This window comes from Musa acuminata, chromosome BXJ1-8 (genome assembly GCF_036884655.1).
Source record: "Musa acuminata AAA Group cultivar baxijiao chromosome BXJ1-8, Cavendish_Baxijiao_AAA, whole genome shotgun sequence".
Taxonomy (NCBI): Eukaryota; Viridiplantae; Streptophyta; class Magnoliopsida; order Zingiberales; family Musaceae; genus Musa; species Musa acuminata.
In genome coordinates this window covers 4,993,075-5,013,263 of record NC_088334.1, presented here as the reverse complement: position 1 = coordinate 5,013,263, position 20,189 = coordinate 4,993,075, and the positions used below count along the sequence as shown (strand labels likewise).

The following is a 20,189-nucleotide window of genomic DNA, read 5'->3' as shown; positions in this document are numbered from 1 at the left end:
TTATGACTCCACTTGCTACAAAATCCCGGATGAAATGATAGCGTATCTCTATATGCTTCGTTCTTTCATGAAATATTAAATTCTTCGTCATTGCAATTGTGGTTTTGTTGTCACAAAATATTTCCGTTGCTTTTTTTTTGTTCTTGACGAAGATATTTAAGAAATCTTCTAAACCATATTGCTTGATAAGCTGCTGATGTTGCGGCTATATATTTTACTTCTGATGTCGATAATGCAATTGTCGCTTGTTTTTTTGAACTCCAAGATATGGTTCCTGATCCAAAGTTAAAAATATTGTTTGAAGTACTCTTTCTATCATCTAAAGCTCTTGCCCAATCACTATCAGTAAAACCAAATAATTTATATTTAAAATTATAAGAATACTAAATGTCATAATCTGTAGTTCCAGCAACATAACACAGAATTCTTTTAATAGTTCCGAGATGATGCTTGCTTGGGTTATGCATAAACCTAGATACTACACCTACAATGGAGGTGATATCTGATCGAGTATGAGTTAGATAAATTAAACCTCCAACCAAACTTCTGTAGTATCTTACATTTGTTAAATATGTACTATTTTCAAGTTTCAATTTCTCATTTACATTTATGGTTATTGCTTCAGCTTTGTAATTAATCATGTTAGATTTTTTGAGTAGATCCTTTGTGAAAGAAAAATTCCATATAATCCTTGCTTCAGTTCCAACCCAAGAAAATAGTGTAGTAGACCTAAATATGATATTTCAAACTTATTCATCATGCATTTTTTAAATTCTGCTACAAAAGAATTAGATGAACTTATATATATAATATCATCAACATAAAGGTAAACCATTAGAATATTATGTTCATCTTCCTTCTTTAGATAAAGAGTATGTTCATTATTGCTCCTCTTAAATTTATTTTGATAAAAATAATAATCAATTTTACTGTACCATGCCCTTGGAGATTGTTTAAGCCCATAAAAAGCTTTCTTTAGCTTATATACATTTTCATCATATCCTTTAACTAAAAAACCTTTAGGTTAAATAACAAAAATCTCTTTATGTAAATCTTTATTTAAAAACATAGATTTCACATCAAATTGATAAATAAGCCAATTCAAGGGAATAACTAAAGCCAAAAATGTTCTCACGATTTTGAATCTAACAACCGGAGAAAAAGTATCATCAAAATCACTACCTTGTTATTGTAAATATCCTTTTGCTATAAACCAAGCCTTATACTTCTGGATACTTCCATCTACATTAAACTTTGTTTTGAACACTCATTTTAATCTAATGGCTTTCTTTTCTTTTGGTAGATCCATTAGTTTTCAAGTTTCATTCTTCTCAATTGACTTGATTTCCTCCTTTATTGCTTTTCGTCATTTCTCTTTTTCAATTGCTTCCTTAAAAGTTATAAGATCTGAAATAAACAAAGCAAAAGTTATAAATTTTTGTTAGTGATCTGAATTTTCCTGGAAGGGTTTCATACGAGGAATCAAAATTTGAACTGCCATTGGGTGAGGTTGACGATGAACTTATTGGAGCAGGATCTGTCACTTGATTTTGTAGAGTATCTAATTCCGTTGGAATATGAATTTATGTTTCACCTTCATTGGTCTCCTAATTCCAACTTGCACTTTCATCAAACATAATATTTCTAATAATAATAATTTTGCCACTAACATGATTATATAATCGATATACTTAGGATTATAAGGAATAACCAATTAAGATGTATTTTTTAGATTTTTCATCAAGCTTGTGGTAGTTTTATGAATTTACCAAAATATAAGCAATACAACAAAAAATTCTTTGATGACTTACACTTGGTTTTATATCATACCAAGCCTCAAAAGGAGTTTGATTCATAACTGCCTTTGTTGGTGAAATATTTCATAAAAAAATTACTGTTGCAATTGCTTCTACCCAAAATTGGAAGATATTTTCCTTTAAGCAAACTTCTTGTCATTTCAACGACAGTTCAATTCTTACGTTCAACTACACCATTTTACTCCGGTATATATGGTGCTATCAATTCTCTACGAATACCATTTTCTTCACAAAAAAAATTAAACTTATTAGATAAAAATTCACCACCTCTATATATCCACAGTGTCTTTATGTATCTACCACTTTGGCTTTCTACAAGTGCCTTGAATTTTCAAAAATTATTAAATATTTTAGATTTCAGTTCCAGAAAATATACCCAACTCATGCGGTTATAATCATCAGTAAACAATAGAAAATATTGACTTACATCGAATGATTTTATATTAATAGGTCCACATAAGTCAGCATGAGTTAATTCAAGACAATTAGATGCTCTTCATGCTTTTCCAAAAGAAAATGATTTTTTACTTTGTTAGTCATAAATGCATCCTTCACATATATCAAGTGTATTAATTTTAGGTAATCCAAAAATTATTATTTTTATTTAACAATATTAAACCCTTAATATTATCTTTAATGCCATAAATTAGACTCATTCTTTTTAGTCGCAACAAGAGCATGCTTTTCAGTATTTGAAACATTAAGTGGAAACATTTTTGCATCATGTAAACATTTACTATAATTAAACCATATTTTTTATCTTTAATAGTGCATGAACCATCATCAAATATAATTAAATATCTATCATCTATCAATTGTCTAATACTCAATAAGTTATGTGATAAACTAGGAACAAAAAAAATATTATCAAGGTATTTTACCTTCCCTTAACTTATCTTCATCTCAATTGTTTCTTTCCTTTCCACTTTGATTTGCTTGTTATCTCCAAGTCTAACTTTCAACTTATGAGTTTCATCAATATCTCTAAAAATTAATCTTATGTCTGATATATGATTAGAATATCCACTATCCAAAAATTAAATATCATTTGAGATATCATTAACTTATGAATGAGTCATAAATAACTTACTATTTTCTTCATTTTCCTTCACATAACTTGTTTGCTTTTCTCTTTTCCAACAATCTGCCTTCATGTGACCAAACTTTTTATAATAGTGATATTGAATTCCACTCTTGTAATTTTTTTTATCATAATTTGATTGCTTTTATTCATTTTGTCTATCAAAGTGTTCTCTTCCTCTTCCTCTTCCATTTCCTCTACCATGAAATCTTCCTCTGTTATATCCTCTTCCTGTTGATTTTTTATCTTCTTTTGAAGTAGAAGACTCTCCCTTAACTTGAAATGTTTTTTCTTCACTTTTTTCAAGTGACATATTCAACCTTGCTTCATGTGCTTACAAGGAACCCATTAGTTCATCAAATAAAAATATAGATAAATCTTTTGACTCATCAATTGCAGTAACGACATGATCAAATTTCGGAGTTAAACTTCTCAATACTTTTTCAACAATTATATGATCATGAATGAAGATGTTCACCATAAGATTTCATTTAACTAACAATTTTAATCACTCGAGAAAGAAAATCTTACACCGATTCATTGCTTTTCATGAACAAAATTTCAAACTCACAATGAAAGGTTTGAAGTTTTACCATAATCACCTTTGATAAGCCTTAAAATTCATTTTGAAGTATCAACTAAGCTTGCTTTGAGGTTGTCGTTACTGTAATTCTTGAGAAGATTGTCTCATGTACATCTTATTGAACGAAGAACAATGCCTTCTATTCTCCCTCGGCCTGAATTTTTCATTTGGATCTGCATATCCATTCTCTATTAAGTCCCAAAGATCTTGAGACTTGAATAGAGTCTTCATCTTGATACTCTAAAATTTATAGCATTTGCCCGAGAAGATGAGAATAAGGAGTTGAGACATGGAATTATCATTGAAATCTATAATGCCCAGTTTAGATTGAAACTTGGCTTTGATACCACAAATGTTCGAGATGAAGTAAGAAAACGATAAAAACAGAATACTACGATGTAATTAAAAAGAATCATTTGAATTAAGAAAACCGATGTAGTATTTAAATAAGAGGTAAGACATAAAACATATACAAGATATTCCTAAATACACACTCTTCATCTTGTTTATGAACAATGATCTTATTTATAGATGATTAAGTTAGGTATAAGAACTATCTTATAACTTTTAGATCATGGACTACTATTTAGAACATGTTTATAACTACCTAGATAATTACTATAAATCAATTCGTAACCCTTCTCATCCACGCAATTACTCATCCACACAATTACTGGAATCACTTCATAGTTGTGCTATTAACTAAAGTATGTTTCTTTCATAAACACTAACAAACATTTCCACTGTGTTTTACTCTCTCCTCTCTCTTCCCTGCCTTGAATCCATTTCTCCCTCTTCTGACTGACATGGTTTTTCACAACTGCACATGCATATAAGCATCCTGGTATAGCTGATTAGCTGCTATAAACAACCCTGTACCACTTCTGTACCAAAAGGTACTTTTGCTGTTGTCCTTTTGCCACCCTGGGTGTGCAGGCAGGTTCTTCTCTCTTTTTCTCTCACTCTCTCTCAAAATGCTCAACTGGCCTACTGGGCTAGTAGGCTGGTTCTCTTAGCTCCTTTGCTGTTGTTGTGTCTATCCAGTTAATGTCACTTGTGTTGGATTCTTCTGCTTTGGCCAGAAACCAAGTGAGTTTGGTTCCCTTCTCTCTTCTGAGGCTGGCATCATGCTGGGCAGGTCATGCTCAAACTGCTTCCAGGATCTCAACTCAGTGCTTGCTCATTGTCTACAGTGTTGGTTTCAATTGCAGGAAGGTCATCAGCAGGTAGTTTCTTAACTAGGATAAACTTTGTGAAAGAGAGACACTGCAAAAAGCAGTCAAACTTTTGAAATCTCTCTCTCTCTCTCTCTCTCTCTCTCTTCATTTCTCTGTGTTTAGTTATTTGCATCACTCAAGATTCCACGTCTCTTTCAAATTAGTGTTCACCTAATGCTAAAAATTGTTGCAGCTACAGACTGTATCAGTCACACCTAAAGCATCTCTTCTTTGAGAGTCTTTCTCCATTTAGGACAAAGAAATTGACACTCGAACAGCATGCTTTTGAAGATAACCATTTCCTTGACAATAACACAAAAGCAATGCCATCTCCTTGTAGATCCTAACACTTCAAGTCCATTCTGTCTAATTCTCTATCATCTCTTAACCTAATCCCAGAGAAGAAGAAGAAGTCCTAACTAAGCACGTCGTATTTTTAGCTTTGTGTAAACCATCGATCGACATGGTTTATTACAAATAGAAAGATTGTTTCCATGACTCAAAAGTTTAAACCGCGAGGGACGTCAGCACTACATGAACTTCCATAGTGCCTTGAAACTGCTCCTATCAAAGTAGGATCAAGTTTTTTTAACTATCAGACATAGAGATCTAATGTATGAGATGGTGGATTTGTTTAGGTGTTTGTGTTATTTAATTGGCCAAGTTCAAAAAGTTTTACATAAAATCATACTCAATTGGAACGATCGCATGACAAAGAATCTAAGATTAGATTAATCAGGTGATATCGGCTGTAAGGTATGCATCGAAATGCTATCCCAAAATTCTTTAGGATGCTTTGATGACTGATGTTTTTCTGTTCATCTTCACACGGTCTCGGCTGGACCTCTTCCGAGAAATCTACATGTTGATGTAGTTACACTCATAGAATGCTTGTGCATCTTCCTAAGTACATCACAGCCTCAAGCATCATGTGGAATATATTCCATCTGAGGAGCTTGTACTGCATCATCAGAACATTATTGACCTCAGATCTTGGATCCTGCAGGAGAAGTCCCTGTCCATGGAGATCCTCGGTGCTTTAAGATGTGCATGTGACCTCAAGTTGAGGAGAGTAGTCCAGTCGAGCTGCTCCATTCTCTCTGCACCATTTGTATGTAAGCTTTGGTGTAAGCATGTGGAGGGAACGAGCAGAGTCGCAGTATGACAGATCGATTAGCAAGAAGAAGAAGAAGGAAGAGACTGTGTGATGGAGATGTGTGTGTGTGTTGTGTATATTATATTACATGTATGTCTTGGAGACAGGGAAATAGGGTTTCGGAGTACTTGATGACGGATGGGCTTCCTTCCCTAACCTTGAAAATTCCCTTTGGATGTCACACAAAGCTGCTCAGACCTCGGAAGGGTAGAAAGCTGGCAACCCTCTGAGCCAAAACACTTGGGCTCTCTTCTTGCTTGCACTGCCACCAACAAAAGCAAGGCATAAAAGTATGGTGGTATAGAAGCCCCTCCAACCCAGCGGAGGGAGCTGCTGTGCTCCACCATGCAAGAGATAATGAGAGAGAACGAACAGCAGTAGACCACTAGAAGAACACCTGAAGAGAGACTTGGAACGGAATGGTTTCAGATTGAGGCGTCAAATTGAGCTTTGAACTCGTGTTTGATCGTTGAACTCGATTGTGGCTTCGTTGTAAGATGGAGGAGTTGTTGAGAACAGCGAAGCTGTTGTTGATATCACTGGGTGTAGGAGATGTCGGTGTGATGATCAACTGACTGCATGAGAGGAGATGGGAGCTCCCAACTCTTGCAGCGAATGATGCGGACGTCATTTGAGCAAGTTCAGCAGAAAGACCAGAAAGAGAAGGGAGAGATTTGAGATGTTACAGAGCATTCTTGCTCGTGATCATGTTGTTGTTCTTTAAGGAGATCCGTAGAAGTGAAAGACTACTTGGGGGGGCTGACACATCTGAAATCTAGCAGACAGAATGGACTAAGCATAAGAATGGAATCCATAGTGCAGACCAGCACACAACGTAAGCAAAGAGAAGATATGATGGCATCCTTACTGTCAAGGCTGCTGGATCCAAATCCATGTCGTGGATTCCTTGGTTTCATCCATGTTCATGTAATGCAAGAAACTGAGACCCACTTCTGTGTCATGAGCACGACTTGTAGTGAGCAGAAGAACACCAACTGGAAGTCGCATAAGCTTCAATGAAATATCACTCGGAAGCATATAGAAAAGATTGTTGAATCGACTCAAAACACTTACTCTTAGACTCTCTCTCTCTCTCTCTCTCTCTCTCTCTCTCTCTCCGTCGTGAGGTTGGTGACTAGACCTGCAAAAGAATGAAACCTTCATCGAGATCAAACTTAAAGTATATGATCTCTTACATAAAATGACTGCAAGATCATGCATAGAGAGAGAGAGAGAGAGAGAGAGAGAGAGAGAGAGAGAGAGAGAGAGAGAGAGAGAGAGAAGGTTTCATGCTTGGCTCCTTGCACGCCACCCACAGTAGCCAATCACTCCAAGGATTGGTCTATACGTGTGGCATACAGGGAGCCAGGCACAACCCATTTCACCTGTACTCTTCCCACCATCACCTGTTCTTCTCTGCATGGGTGAAAGAAAGAGAGTAGAGAGAACAACCCTTTGTCATCTCTTCTTCCTCTCAACGAGAATGAAGCCCCATAAAACTCTCCCCATGGATACAAAGAAACACCACTGGATCTGCAAACCCAATGCCACCTGATCTCTGAAGAAAAAGATGCAAAGAGAAAGTGGAGGAGAAGATGAGGGACTACGGTTGAGGTGTAGAAGTTTTATAGCCCTGGAGGAGGAGGAAGAGGAAGAGGAGGAAGAGGAGGAGGATTTCCTTACTCAAAAGCAAATAGGCATTAAAATATCACCCAAAGGAGGCACTTTTTGTGGTGCAAACTCACCACCCACTGCGGGAAACCCCATCCCACCTTCCCAAACTGAGCAAACCCTAGCAGGGGCTTAGCTGGTTCTCAACATGGACATGGATGTGGGATTGAGTTTGGAGAGAGACGAAGGGGGAGAAACTGTGAAGGTCTTGGTTCCCAGCTTGCAGGGCTTGAGGGCCAACAAATAAAGCTAGCTGCTGGCTTTCTTCACTCCCCTCTGTGGGATCTTTCTCTTTCTCTTCTGCGCTGGGGTTTGTCTGGTGCACTTGGATTAACTTCAGATTCTTGCAGCCAACCTCACCTCACCCTACCAATCAGGGCAAAAAAGAAGACAATATTCCTTATGTATTCTCAACACTTTGACATTTTCTCCTCATACACATGATGTATTTCTTCTATTTACAATGCTTGCATTATATAGTCAATATATATAGTTAAGACAACTAAGCAGAGTATAAACTTTTTGGTGTAACCATACAAAGTGGGTTACCAATTGCTTAATGTTCATACAAACTCTACTTCTCCCATTTGCTCAGCTCATAAGTGCAGCCAATGAAGCAGTAAATAAGTCAATCTAGCATTGACTGAGAGCCAAATATTAACTTCTGAATGGACAACAATAACTAAATGATGAGATAATACATATCATGTATTCGCTTATAACTTTCTAGCTTAAGCTTTTTCAAGTTATATGTCTGCACAAGTAACATTTCCCAAGGTCAAAACAAAAAGATCTTTGAGGAGTGGGGAATGAAATTGTTTGGATCATCTTAACTTGTCAACTAATGTCTCAAGTTCTCATCATTTCTTTTTGGAGGTGTATTCAATGAAGATGTTAGTGCACATATAGTTATTTAATCAAGTCATATCTGCTACTTTCTCTGCAGAAAGAAGAGAAGAGAGTTGGATGACTGCATGCGGTAGGATGTCATTGCTGCATGTGTTTTGATGATGATGATGATCCTAAAACTCGAGGACATATCTCAGGCAACTGATGCAATTCCACAGTGAGCAATTAAGGTTAATTCGGAAAGATGAATGCTTTTCGATGCATATATGTAGTTCTCATAATGCAAAGGAGAACCAATGGCAGAAGACATTAAGGCATCGACAATTTCATTGTTTGGTGCAGAAAACCATCTGTTCATGCATACTCGCTGAGTTCACAGAAGGCATCACCAAAGAAGACATGCATGGAGTTCTTAAACCAGCAATCTGGTAGATGCAATAAACCATGGTAGTCTCGATCACCTGATGAACATTCAATACCATCTGCATCGGCACTCAAACCTGGCAAAATGACCCATGTATTTCTCATATCTAGTGAGCCAAATCCACCGACTTCTCTGCTGCACGGAACACGAAAGTCATGGTGACATGATTAACATCAAGTTAACGAGAGAGAAATCTAGTGTCTGCGCCATCAACAACTTCCATGGTGGTTCATGATTCTTCCGTTCCGGGCAGCAAGCTCTCGGAAAGCGGTTTGTTCCTTGAACTCGGACGTCTTTCGAGAGCACGAGTTGTGTTGTTTCGATGCATTTATCCCTTGCGAGACTAGTCCAAAGGAGATCCACCGAAGCTCTGTAGACGTGTCACGAGAAAGCCATTAGAGCTCCTTTTCATGTTTGACCAGGAAAAGAAGGGATGGAGAAAACATTTTGGTCGGTCCGAGATCTCTTTCGACGCTTACCAGAATCAAAACTCTTCTTTCCACTGTTGTGATGAATGAATCAGGTGATAGCTCAATTACGTGGGTGTTTCTCCCCAATCCCCTAACAACATCTCAGTTCATTACCTTCGGTCAAACGATGGAGATCAGCACCTGCAGCTCACCTTGCTGAGATGCAAGATTATTCAAAGAACGCAGGAAGAGAAGGAACAAAGGGACACTAATGATTCTCGAGGCATTCCTATCAAAAAGGAAAGTGACATGGTTGACATCATCTCTCGTGCAAGGCGGATCAGATTGGATCCAACTCAAATCTGATGGCCGGAGATCACCACTTTTGGCACCATCAACGCTAAACTCGATCTAACTCTGGTATTGATTGATTACATGGAGGAAGAAGGGGTCAAACGGTCAACGGAAAACGGTGGTGCTTTACATGATAGCATCATCTGCCGTCGAGGACAGCGATGGACGGTGGAGATGGGGAGTGGTGTCGCGCCAAGCGCGGCGTCGCTGTAAGATTCGGTGTCCTTTTCCCGACAAAAGGGAGGAAAACTAAGACGACAGGCGAGACAAGACAGCATGACAAATGGCAGTATCGCTTTTTTTACAGCTGGGACACAATCTAAATGAACACGTGTCACAATCTCAGCCGAGGAAGTCAAATCTTATCAAGAAAGAAAAAACAAAAAAGAAAAGGTTTGTGCACTCTTTTATTTTATTTTATTTTGGTCATAAGACTAAGTTAATAAAACTCATATTTTTCACTATTTGTAAGATCAGATGAGTGGGAAATGGATATTATATATTTGCCATTTCACATGAAAAAGAAGAAAAGGAAGACTTTTTATTTCTAACTTAAATATATATATATATATATGGATATATTATGTCATTAGGAATCATATAATAGAGGTGAGATGGTGATGGGACAGTCGAAGTGTGAGCATGGAATGCAATGATAAGAGTCAGCGAAGGAGCTGTGACCCGCCTTCGCCTCTCTCGTGAGGAGCAAATCCGGACATCACTAGTGCGAGTATTATGGTACCGTAGGCTTGCCATGGATAGCCTACTAAATCGTAGGCTTAGGAAAAAGGAAGCCAGTGGTGTTGTACTCTTTTGACTGTGGAGAGCTCACCATTGGATCATCGTTGTCTTTATCAGATAAAATTAGCTGATATTTTTAATTATAATTATAAATTTAATTTTATATGTAATTTAAATAAAAAAATTATCATATATAAAGATCGCACATTAATAAAAAATTATGTCGTGGCTCAAACTCAAATATAAAATCATGTCTCAATCTTCGTCGTGATCTTTACTAGATAAACTAATTGTTATTTTTAATTATAATTATATATATTTAATTTGATTTAAATAAAATCATGATACATGAAGATTCGAATATTGATAATTATGTTTTTGGCTCAACTCCAATATAAATTCATATCTCAATCTCCACCACACTTCTACTTTAGATAAACACATGATGCTACAAAGACTAGATAGACAAGCTAAATTTAATTTAGTTTCTCCTTTAGCTCTCACTAGTGGGATGATTAATGATGTACCTTTATATTTTTAATTTTGGTTCAAGCTTTTTGGAAAGGTGTAAGCATGTTCCCTCTCATGACCAACCACAAAAAATAAAAGAATAATTGTTCTTGGATTTGCTCCCTTTTGTAATTTAAAGCCCCGACAAGAAGAATTTGAAAGCTTGGAAAAAGTCACTTTGGATATAAATGTAATGCGTAGGTAGAGTGGTTGACACATCTTTTGTGGACTTCATATATAACACATACACACAATAGAATACAAGTGTGGGTTTGGAAGGGGATAAGAACAAATCTCATGTCCCTTCACTCTTTGGTCAAATGAATAAGACTGACATGTAAAGTTGTGGACTTTCCACCATGGTATAGGATTTTGACTATTAACTAAGCATATAAGACTACTCAATCAAGACAACAACAAAGGTTAAGACAAGTTAGTTTGTGCAGGAAACAGCTGGCTGGCTCCAAAGCTTTGTTGTTCTCATTACTTGTGCCACCTAAATCACAAAGCAACCAAGCAATCTTAGGTGAACATAATACTACATACACCATGAGCATATAGATAAGATGGGTAGGAGAGTGATGGTTTTTGGTGCTAAATGTTGCTTTTCTCAAATGATCCTTTTATTCCATGGGGGTTTGAGTTCAGTATGGACTTGATGTCATGTATGAACTCATTATCTGAACATATCAGGTTGTTCTACAGATTGGAACTGAATCTCCTTGTTTCCTCAAACAGAAACTTGTAGGAACTCAATATATATGATCTTAACACACACACACACACACACAATCTTGATGGGCTGATAAGTGAAAACTTGACAGTTGCAGCAGCTCACATAATATATAACAACAGGTACAAAAGAATTTGAGCAATTAATACTAAGTTGTCATGGAAAGTTCAATATATATGATCTTAACGCACACACACACACACACACACAATCTTAATGGGCTGATATGTGAAAACTTGACAGTTGCAGCAGCTCACATAATATATAACAACAGGTGCAAAAGAATTTGAGCAATTAATACTAAGTTGTCATGGAAAGTTCAATATATATGATCTTAACACACACACACACACACAATCTTAATGGGCTGATAAGTGCAAACTTAACAGTTGCAGTAGCTCATACTAGACCTCATGCAGATGTATGAAGAACCACAGAAAATTCTACTCACAAATATCTTTATCATATTCAGGGACTAAAACCAAAATTGACAAGCATAGTTAGGTATGTTTGAATCACTTATATTCCCTGGTTGGTTAGCCAGATGAAAATGTGGTGAACTTAATTAGTAATTGCAAAAAAGGGAAAAGGATATGGATGGCTACGACGAAACTGGACATGCAAGTAAAAGAGCATGACATTTCCAAGTCATAATTCTGGAGTTCAAGCCAGAAGAACATTGCAGAGTATGTAGATTTAACAACACTGAGACTGAATCATCAAGAATAAAAAAACAACAGTTGTATACTATCACCACCAAAACCTCAAGCAATTGAGAAATCAGTTAGATAAGAAAAAGAAGTCTCCATGTTACCTCGATGGTATACTTTGTCTAAAGAGACATTGACTACGAGAGTGCAGAGTAGTATCCTGAGTCGATGCAAATTATTGAGTACTCGAAGCAAAAAAAAACCAGTAAATGTGTCATTTCATGAACTAAATGCAGCAACACTTCCTGACTAACCTATGATTTATAGCCGGCGCACATTTGTTTGCATGTTTCAACAACCCATTACTACACGGATGTAAACAAAAGCACCAGCTCTCTCTGACAGCATATTCTGCTCCTGCTTCACCTGTGTTTCCATCTTCACGACACCAAAGTGCAGAACAATTATTTCCACCTCGAGGTGCTCTATGACCACCACTCACTCACCACATGCCTTGAATGCAGCCATCTTACAACATTCCGGGTGTTATTTTCCTTATCATACTTCTCAATTTCATTTGTAGGTTGATCTGCAGCATGAAGCTTATTATTTCACAAGCAACCAAAGGGGGAGACCGAGTATCCCTACTGCTGCCAGGATAAGTATTCCTAATCCTTCTTCATGTCCTTGTTTCAAGGTTATACTCGTCAACAGACATTGAAAAATCCGTATGGCTTGACATGCCCCTTATAACGTAATAATTCCCCATTTAAAGAGAAGCCAGAACATAATATCCTAAACACATTCATATCCGGTAAAGTCTCCCAAGTGCCGAGTTCTGAATTGTACAACTTCAACAAAAGATGGTCAGCCATATTTCACAAACCGAACAGACAAGAAGGTGAGTTTGTAGTTGGGTATCTAGGCCAATCACAACTCTCCAAACTGTACATTCAAATAGCAACCTGTTACTTCCCCATCCATAAACAAGAAGCTGGGTCCCGACAGTAAGACTCCTTGTCTGAAAAGAACCAGCTCCTGATCCTAAAATCCAAAAAACTGCAAGAGAAAACAACTCAGCATCAACCATGCTTATTGCTTGCTATCACAGATCACAACTGATGTACGCCAAGAACATGGAGGGCCTTCTAGATCAATTTCTTTCTCTAGCATTTGACAATGGTGGAGAATAAATGAGGATAATACTGGTAGACTGTGTAAAGATTTGTTATATTTCCGAATGAACAAAGTTACTCCAGAAACAAAAATATAACAAAATGACTTCTGCATTAACAACCCATGTCTTGTTAATGAATAGTTCAAATTATTTATTCTGATTATTGTTTTTCTTTTTTTCCCAAGCTGAATTCTTACCTGTTGCAGACTTGTAGCAATCCATTAGTCAATCTAGCTATTCTCATTCGATTTTACAATTTTAACTTATTCTTATTACACCTCCATTATTCCCAAATTACCTAGTTTCCTGCCTAACAGATAGGTTGAAATGCCGACACCACTCTAACATGTATTTAGCATGAATGCACCCAAGATTGCAAATAGTCAATACTACAGTAATAGAATCTCTGGTCTAACATTCTATGCAGAAAAGCAATAGTGACACAAGGATCCTACCATTTGGAGTGAAAAAAAATAAAAGGACATAACAACATGAAAATATAGAAGAATTTGCAAACAAAAATATACCTAAAACAAAAATTGCCTTCCAGGGATGCAGTCTCATGCTGGCTATCAGAGGCATTTATATGTGCCACAGGTCCACACATGCCACAAAAAAAACACAAAAAAAGAGGGCCCTGGTGGTGGTGGCAGCAGTGTAAGAGAGAGATGCAGAACCAAGAGCAAAAAATAAAATCATACCATAATTTGGTACACATATCTGACACTTTGGGATACTGGCTGAGCAAATTGCAGTAGCCAAAGTCATCATGGAAGAGGCCTCAGACCAAAAAAACATCGATGCCCCAATGGTTGAAACAAAAAAGAAGCCAGTTTCAGCAATAACTATAACATCGAATGCAGTCAAATAAATTTATGATACCCGTTCACTTTAAAACACACCAAGAACACCTAATATGTGTGTACCGATTCTTTAGGGTTGAAATTCACCCAGGCTATGACCTGCTCTATTCGTGGGTTAATATATACTACAATCTTTTTGAAATGGCTTTCCTTGCTCAAAAGTCAGGTCTAAATCATTTCACATACTATGAACGAGTCTCGAGCCCATTTAGCATTATTCTTAGGAAGTAAATTAAACCTCATAATTGTCCTTGTACTAAGATGCAATGTTTAAGAGTGCTAGGCGCCAAAAGACGCTAAGATCCCAAAACTCCCGAGTTATTAGGCTTAACTAAGCGCTCGCCCGAGCGAAGCAAGACGCTCCCGAATATTAAAATTTATAAAATTTATATTCTGATTAATAAATATGATCTCAAAAATAAAGATAACACATCAAATTGTAATCATATAAAGTACCAAATTATAATATCCAAATTCTAATAACAAAAATATCAAAACAGAAGAAGATTAACATCAGATTCAATAATCATCATAATTAACTTCATCATTTTTAAACTTATCATCATCTTCCTCTTCTTCTTCAGTTGATTTATATTCCTTTGGTTCAGCTTCATCAAAATAATTGTCCTCCTCTTCAACAATGACAAGTGATGAATTTAAGGCTCTTGCACTCAACTTTGCTTTTGTGAGTTGTCTTGTGCATGTTCTTAATTCTCCAACACCTGAAACTCTTGTCACATCTCCACATGTCAAATTATTATCTTCAAATATAAACTCGTCTTCGACATTTTGCAAGTTAGCACCCGCTTCTCCCACCAACCATTCATTTGAATCATCAATATCTTGTGATGAGATTGGATCAATACCATTTTGCAAATTATAACGAGCCTTTAGTGCTTGATTATACTTTATATAGACCAGATCATGCAATCGTTGATGCTCCAACCGATTTCTTCTCTGTGCATGAATCTGTCATGTAACATAAATTAAAAATATATTAATACATCTATCTGAAAAAGAATATCTTAGTTGAAACTAAAATATTCTTATATACTCACATTCTCAAAGATACTCAAATCTCGCTCACAACCAATCGTACTACAAGTCAAACTCAGAATTTTGATAGCTAATTGCTGCAAGTTCGGGGTAGAATTTCCAAATAGATTCCACCATTCAGCTGCAAATTTTAACTTCATTATTAACAATAACATACTATATGCATTTACATGATGTTAATTATATAAAGTTATAAATACCTGGGGATAGGGTTGTCCTCGATCGAATTGCCATAGGATTTCCAAAAAGACCCTCAGCATTCTTATATAAAGATAATTCGTTGATAATCTTATCTTGAATCTCAATGTCTGAAACCAATCTTGCAATGCACTGATATAATCCAGATACAACTTCTACATTAAACTTAATGGAGGAGTCTTTATAAAAGAATTCTGGGTTTAAATAGTGTCCTGCTGCATGTAGTGGATGATGAAGTTGACATTCCCACCTTTTATCTATGATCGCAAATATATGCTTATACTTTTCTTCATTTCCACCAAAAGATTTTTGAATTGTTTCCTTGGCTCTATCCATAGCCTTATAAATATATCCCATTGCAGGCTTCTTTTCATTATATATAAGCCGAAGAACTCGAACAAGAGGGCTCATTACTTTTAACGTATATACTATCTGATTCCAAAAGAATGACATTGAGATAATATCACTGGCTCTCTTACCTTTTGCATCTTTTGCCCATTTACTTGACACCCATTTATTCGAGGTAAGCATATTTATAAGGTTGTGTTTTTGACGGTACACACTTTGCAATGTTAGAAATGAAGTAGTAAATCGTGTGACACCATACCTTACTAATTCTTTTTTGCTTGTAAATCCTCTCATCATATTCAAAGTCCCAGTATGACTATATAAAAATCCAACGAGAAATATCGCTCTTTCTAAAGTCATCTTGATATATGAAATCTTTCCAATATCCTCCAACATTAAATCGATACAATGTGCCGCGCATGGAGTCCAATACAAGTGTTCTCTTTTTGCTTGGAGTAATTCACCTAAGAAAGAAAGAGGATACTAAAATTGATAAGTCATAAGAGTCATATAGTTCTTCTATTCAAATTGGAGACATAAAGTAATTAAAAGTTTTAAACATTCAAAAGATAGATCTTACCAGCTAAAACATAGTTGCTTCCATTGTCAGTTATAACTTGAATGACATTTTGTTCTCCAATTTCTTCTACAAACTTGTCAAGTAACTCAAATGTCTTTTCTCCAGATCTTATAAAGGAAGATGCATATATTGACTTTACAAACATAGTTCCTAAAGAACAGTTGACCATAAAATTAATTATACTCTTTTGTCTCATATCGGTCCAAGCATCTGACATAATAGAGCAACCATGCTTTACCCATGTGTTCTTGTGACCCTTCAACAAATCATTTGTGTACTCCAACTCTTTTTTCAATAATGGACATCTCAACTCATGATAGCTTGGCGGTCTTAATTTAGGACCATATCTTCCAATAGCTTCAATCATCTCTTTAAAACTATCTAAATGACAAGCATTAATGGGAATTCCAGCTTGATAGAAGAAGCGAGCAATGTGTTGTATCGTTCTTGCACGTATTTCCTCATCACAATCATCATTTATACCTGTTTGTATTAATTTTGCTCCTTTTTGACCTCGTATAACTTTCTTTGATTCTTGAAACATATACAAGTCCATTGGTCCTTTTTTAGTCTTATTGGAAATCATAACTTCTTTTCCTTTTTTGTGAGATATTCTTTTCCCACTAGCATTGACATTTTCTGAATGATCTACTCCTTCATCATCATCTGTAAGATATTGAATATCATCCTCGGGTGAAATCTCATAAGATTCATTTCTTTGTATTTTTTTATCATTCATATAAGCCAGTAATTCTTCTTTTACATCAGGTGGACACATTTTGCATGCTGATACATTCTTAAGGTTCCCTACTTGATGTTGCTTTGCATGAAAAATGCCACCTCCAGTAGTTTTCTCGCAAAAAATACACGTCACAACATTAGGATCTTTAGGATCCTTTAGATAATTGTATTTCCAACCGGGATCCTTTCTTGAGTTTTTTGCCGATGAATCTTCTGAATTACTCTCTACACTTGTCATTATTCCTGAAATATAAAAAAGATCAAACATCAAGGCCAAAATACATTATGAAATATGTTAATAACAACAGATCATGTAGTATGTTGCAAGCCTATAACTACAAGGTGTTATTTGTCCTAATAGGGTGCTTAAATCCATCGATCAGGATAATAGAAAATCCTAATAGGGTGCTGTTTTGCAGGAAATAAAAGAAGATATCAAAGTTAGTAAGATGAAAAAAGAAGCAAGGTTTCAGTATAAAATAAACAATTCTGAATAGAAATTGAAAGTATTCTTTATTTTGATAATGAACTAGCTTTTTTTTTCATTATTGTGTATAGTAATAAACAGTAAGAGGAAGAGTGGACAGATAATCACTAAAAAGTAAGAATGAAAAACAAATCATATAGTAGGTCACAAGTTGGGAAATTTTGTGCCCAAAGACGTCCAATGCAATAATCTAGCGTCCATCGTATCCCCTAGCAAACCAGGTTGAGCTTGAATGCATAAAAAATCGGAAAGCTTTTTACCTTAAAAAAAGCTGCTAGTATCTAATTATCTGAAATGAATCGACAAGTCAAATGCTCTAGCTAAAACCACCTTAAAATTTGATCAATTTGCTCAGATCCAACTTGATTAAGTTATTTGGATCAAGTAAATGGGTTTGACACAAACCAAATTTATTATTGAGTTTGAGAATCTAGTGGTTGAAAAACCCATTTCATTTGATTGATGAATTCGACTTAATGGGCCCAAGTTTGGGTCCGTCCGAATGCAACTCACCATGCTTAATAACCTAACACTATCACCACCACCAACAGCCGTCTCCTTCCACACTCATCACCAGCAGCTAGTTGCCAGTTCTACACATTTACTTTCCTAATCCCCCCCCTTTTCTCTAATACTCAGTGTGCTGCGGTCAACCATTTCTAGAACAATGCAGAAGAGAAAATAATCCACTTCAAAATTGTAGGGCCACCATTCAATAATACATACCAAGAGAATTAGTTATTCTGGACGACGTAATTAGCTATACTATTCTTATTCGAGACGTGAATGTGTCGAAATCACATATTATATTGGTTACAACATCTGACCTCATGCCCCTTTGGCGACAGGACGAATCCTTGTTCCATTACTTAATCGTCCAACCAAACAACCCTAAAACTGGATGTAACTCACTCACCATCTCAATTTCCGCTCTCGCATCCTCATCTCGTTCTGTTCTTATCTCACCCACATTAAATCCATTTTCAACACCTATAAGCCAAAAAGGTGCAAACTTTCTTTCGAAAGAGGCACCCTGAACCAACAAGAAATTTCAATCCCGGTGTGGAATACCACAAAGAACAGTTAAGAACAAATCTTTTCAATAAGGAAAAGCTCCACGGATCCGTAAAAGGCGCAAACGTCGAAAGACACGATTACGACCGACCGACCGACAAAAGCTTGCAAAAGTGAAACAAACACGAACGACATCAAGGGCGAAACCTAAAAAACACGATTATTCTTTGGTTAGGGTTCAAGAAACAGACCGCAAAGCGACCGAGGAATCCGAGAACCGAGCAAAGGTACCCACAAATGGAATCGCGGATACGACCAACCGGCAACGTAGAAGCGAGCCTTTCACTTCGAGAGAAGAGGACGAGGCGGCCGTCACCGAGCGGCCGGCAGCGAAGGAGGGAGGGTTTAGTCCCATTTCCTTTTACACTTAAAGCCCTATAATTGTTTAATTTATAATAAAGCCCCTAAACTTGCACGCACAGGGATCTGCCGAGAATTTATGAAAGAAAGGGCCTTTATGAGAAAACTGTCCTTAATTAATTCTATTAAAGAGTTTAAAAGAATGTAGTTTTATGATTAGTAAGGCGATAAAATTTTATCTTAAGAAAATATAATTGTTGGAGTGATTGTTCGATTTTTTTTATTTTATCTTTTGTGTATGTTGTTTTGTGAGATTTTATTTTGATGATTGTTAGTTTCATAGAATATGTCTAACATAATCAATCTTTTCAAATCTTGATAAGATTATATAGCCTTTTATAATTGTAAATCTCCTAATAATTTATCGGACTTCCTCGTAATCTAATATTTATGATATAATTAAAAGATTATAATTTTTCTTTTAACCTTCATAAATCGTTAGTTATCGAGAAGGAGTGTTTAGTTCTTCTTGCAGATCGACATCAGTAGGCAGAAAAGATGTTTGATGGTGTGATTCTAATATGGAACTAAATGTATCAGAAGTCAGAAAAGAAACATTCCATTTCTTCAACCCAAGCAATTCAATGAGATTGAGATGTTGTTAAGAGTACCAGTTGAACAGTATCATCTACCCTACAACTGCTACCTAAGAGAGGAATTCAGATCAAGATTTGTGTTGTGCAGCACAGAAATCTAGTAGTGCAGCTACCAATCTGATGCAACTGATCGTCAAACCATGTGGAAGTAGAAGCATTTGGAAGGCAGCAGCCATCTTCTTCTGCAACAGTGAAGAACAAGAAGAGGAAGAAACAAGTGTTGAGATCTTGAGGTTTGTCTCATCACATCTTCTCTCTTTCTTCTTTGCCTTGGAAACGTCAAAATCTATTCTAGACAGAGAGCGGGGGTTTGCATATCATGGATTTTAGCAAGGATCACTTTGTTTGATCCATTATGATCATAGATCATATGTACAGTATAGAGAGAGATTGTGGAAGAAAAGCTCAAGATCAACACTTACAGCACTCTAGAAAATAGGAAGATTCCAAACCAATTGAAATTTGTACTTCTTGTCTAATCTATCCTATTTCTTCTCTCTTTATCTCCCTTTC

The 20,189-nt window shown here is 36.2% G+C and overlaps 1 protein-coding gene and 1 long non-coding RNA gene across 8 annotated transcripts; both read right to left on the bottom strand.

Moving 5' to 3' along the window:
* Positions 1–5,407: 5,407 nt before the first annotated feature.
* Positions 5,408–7,874, bottom strand: LOC135586235 (uncharacterized). 5 transcript variants are annotated; one of them, XR_010475787.1, is made up of 4 exons: positions 7,307–7,874; positions 6,929–6,995; positions 6,723–6,849; positions 5,408–6,629 (listed from the first exon to the last, which is right to left on the bottom strand). It is a non-coding gene; the product is annotated as an uncharacterized LOC135586235 (long non-coding RNA). The 5 variants fall into 5 exon arrangements; XR_010475789.1 differs by having other exon boundaries at positions 6,723–6,807; XR_010475786.1 differs by having other exon boundaries at positions 6,929–7,412; positions 7,538–7,874.
* A 4,367-nt stretch (positions 7,875–12,241) lies between these two features.
* LOC135587182 (uncharacterized) lies at positions 12,242–19,046 on the bottom strand. 3 transcript variants are annotated; one of them, XM_065078285.1, is made up of 6 exons: positions 18,912–19,046; positions 16,419–17,402; positions 15,493–16,302; positions 15,295–15,413; positions 13,901–15,205; positions 12,242–13,255 (listed from the first exon to the last, which is right to left on the bottom strand). In XM_065078285.1, the coding sequence occupies exons 2-5, from the start codon at positions 17,395–17,397 to the stop codon at positions 14,756–14,758; spliced, it is 2,358 nt and encodes a 785-aa protein (XP_064934357.1). In that variant the 5' UTR covers positions 17,398–17,402; positions 18,912–19,046; the 3' UTR covers positions 12,242–13,255; positions 13,901–14,755. The 3 variants fall into 3 exon arrangements, with proteins under 3 accessions (XP_064934357.1, XP_064934356.1, XP_064934355.1); XM_065078284.1 differs by having other exon boundaries at positions 13,901–14,010; positions 14,075–15,205; positions 16,419–19,026; XM_065078283.1 differs by having other exon boundaries at positions 16,419–19,026.
* Positions 19,047–20,189: the final 1,143 nt, after the last annotated feature.

Bases quoted from the DNA above. Each gene is read 5' to 3' on its own strand.
- LOC135587182 (XM_065078283.1), bottom strand. From the start codon at position 17,427: ATGTTTGATCTTTTTTATATTTCAGGAATAATGACAAGTGTAGAGAGT. The intron at 16,303-16,418 runs GTAAGATCTATC...TTTCTTTCTTAG, and splicing joins AAGCAACTATGTTTTAGCTG to GTGAATTACTCCAAGCAAAA. The intron at 15,206-15,294 runs GTGAGTATATAA...GTTACATGACAG, and splicing joins ATTTGAGTATCTTTGAGAAT to ATTCATGCACAGAGAAGAAA.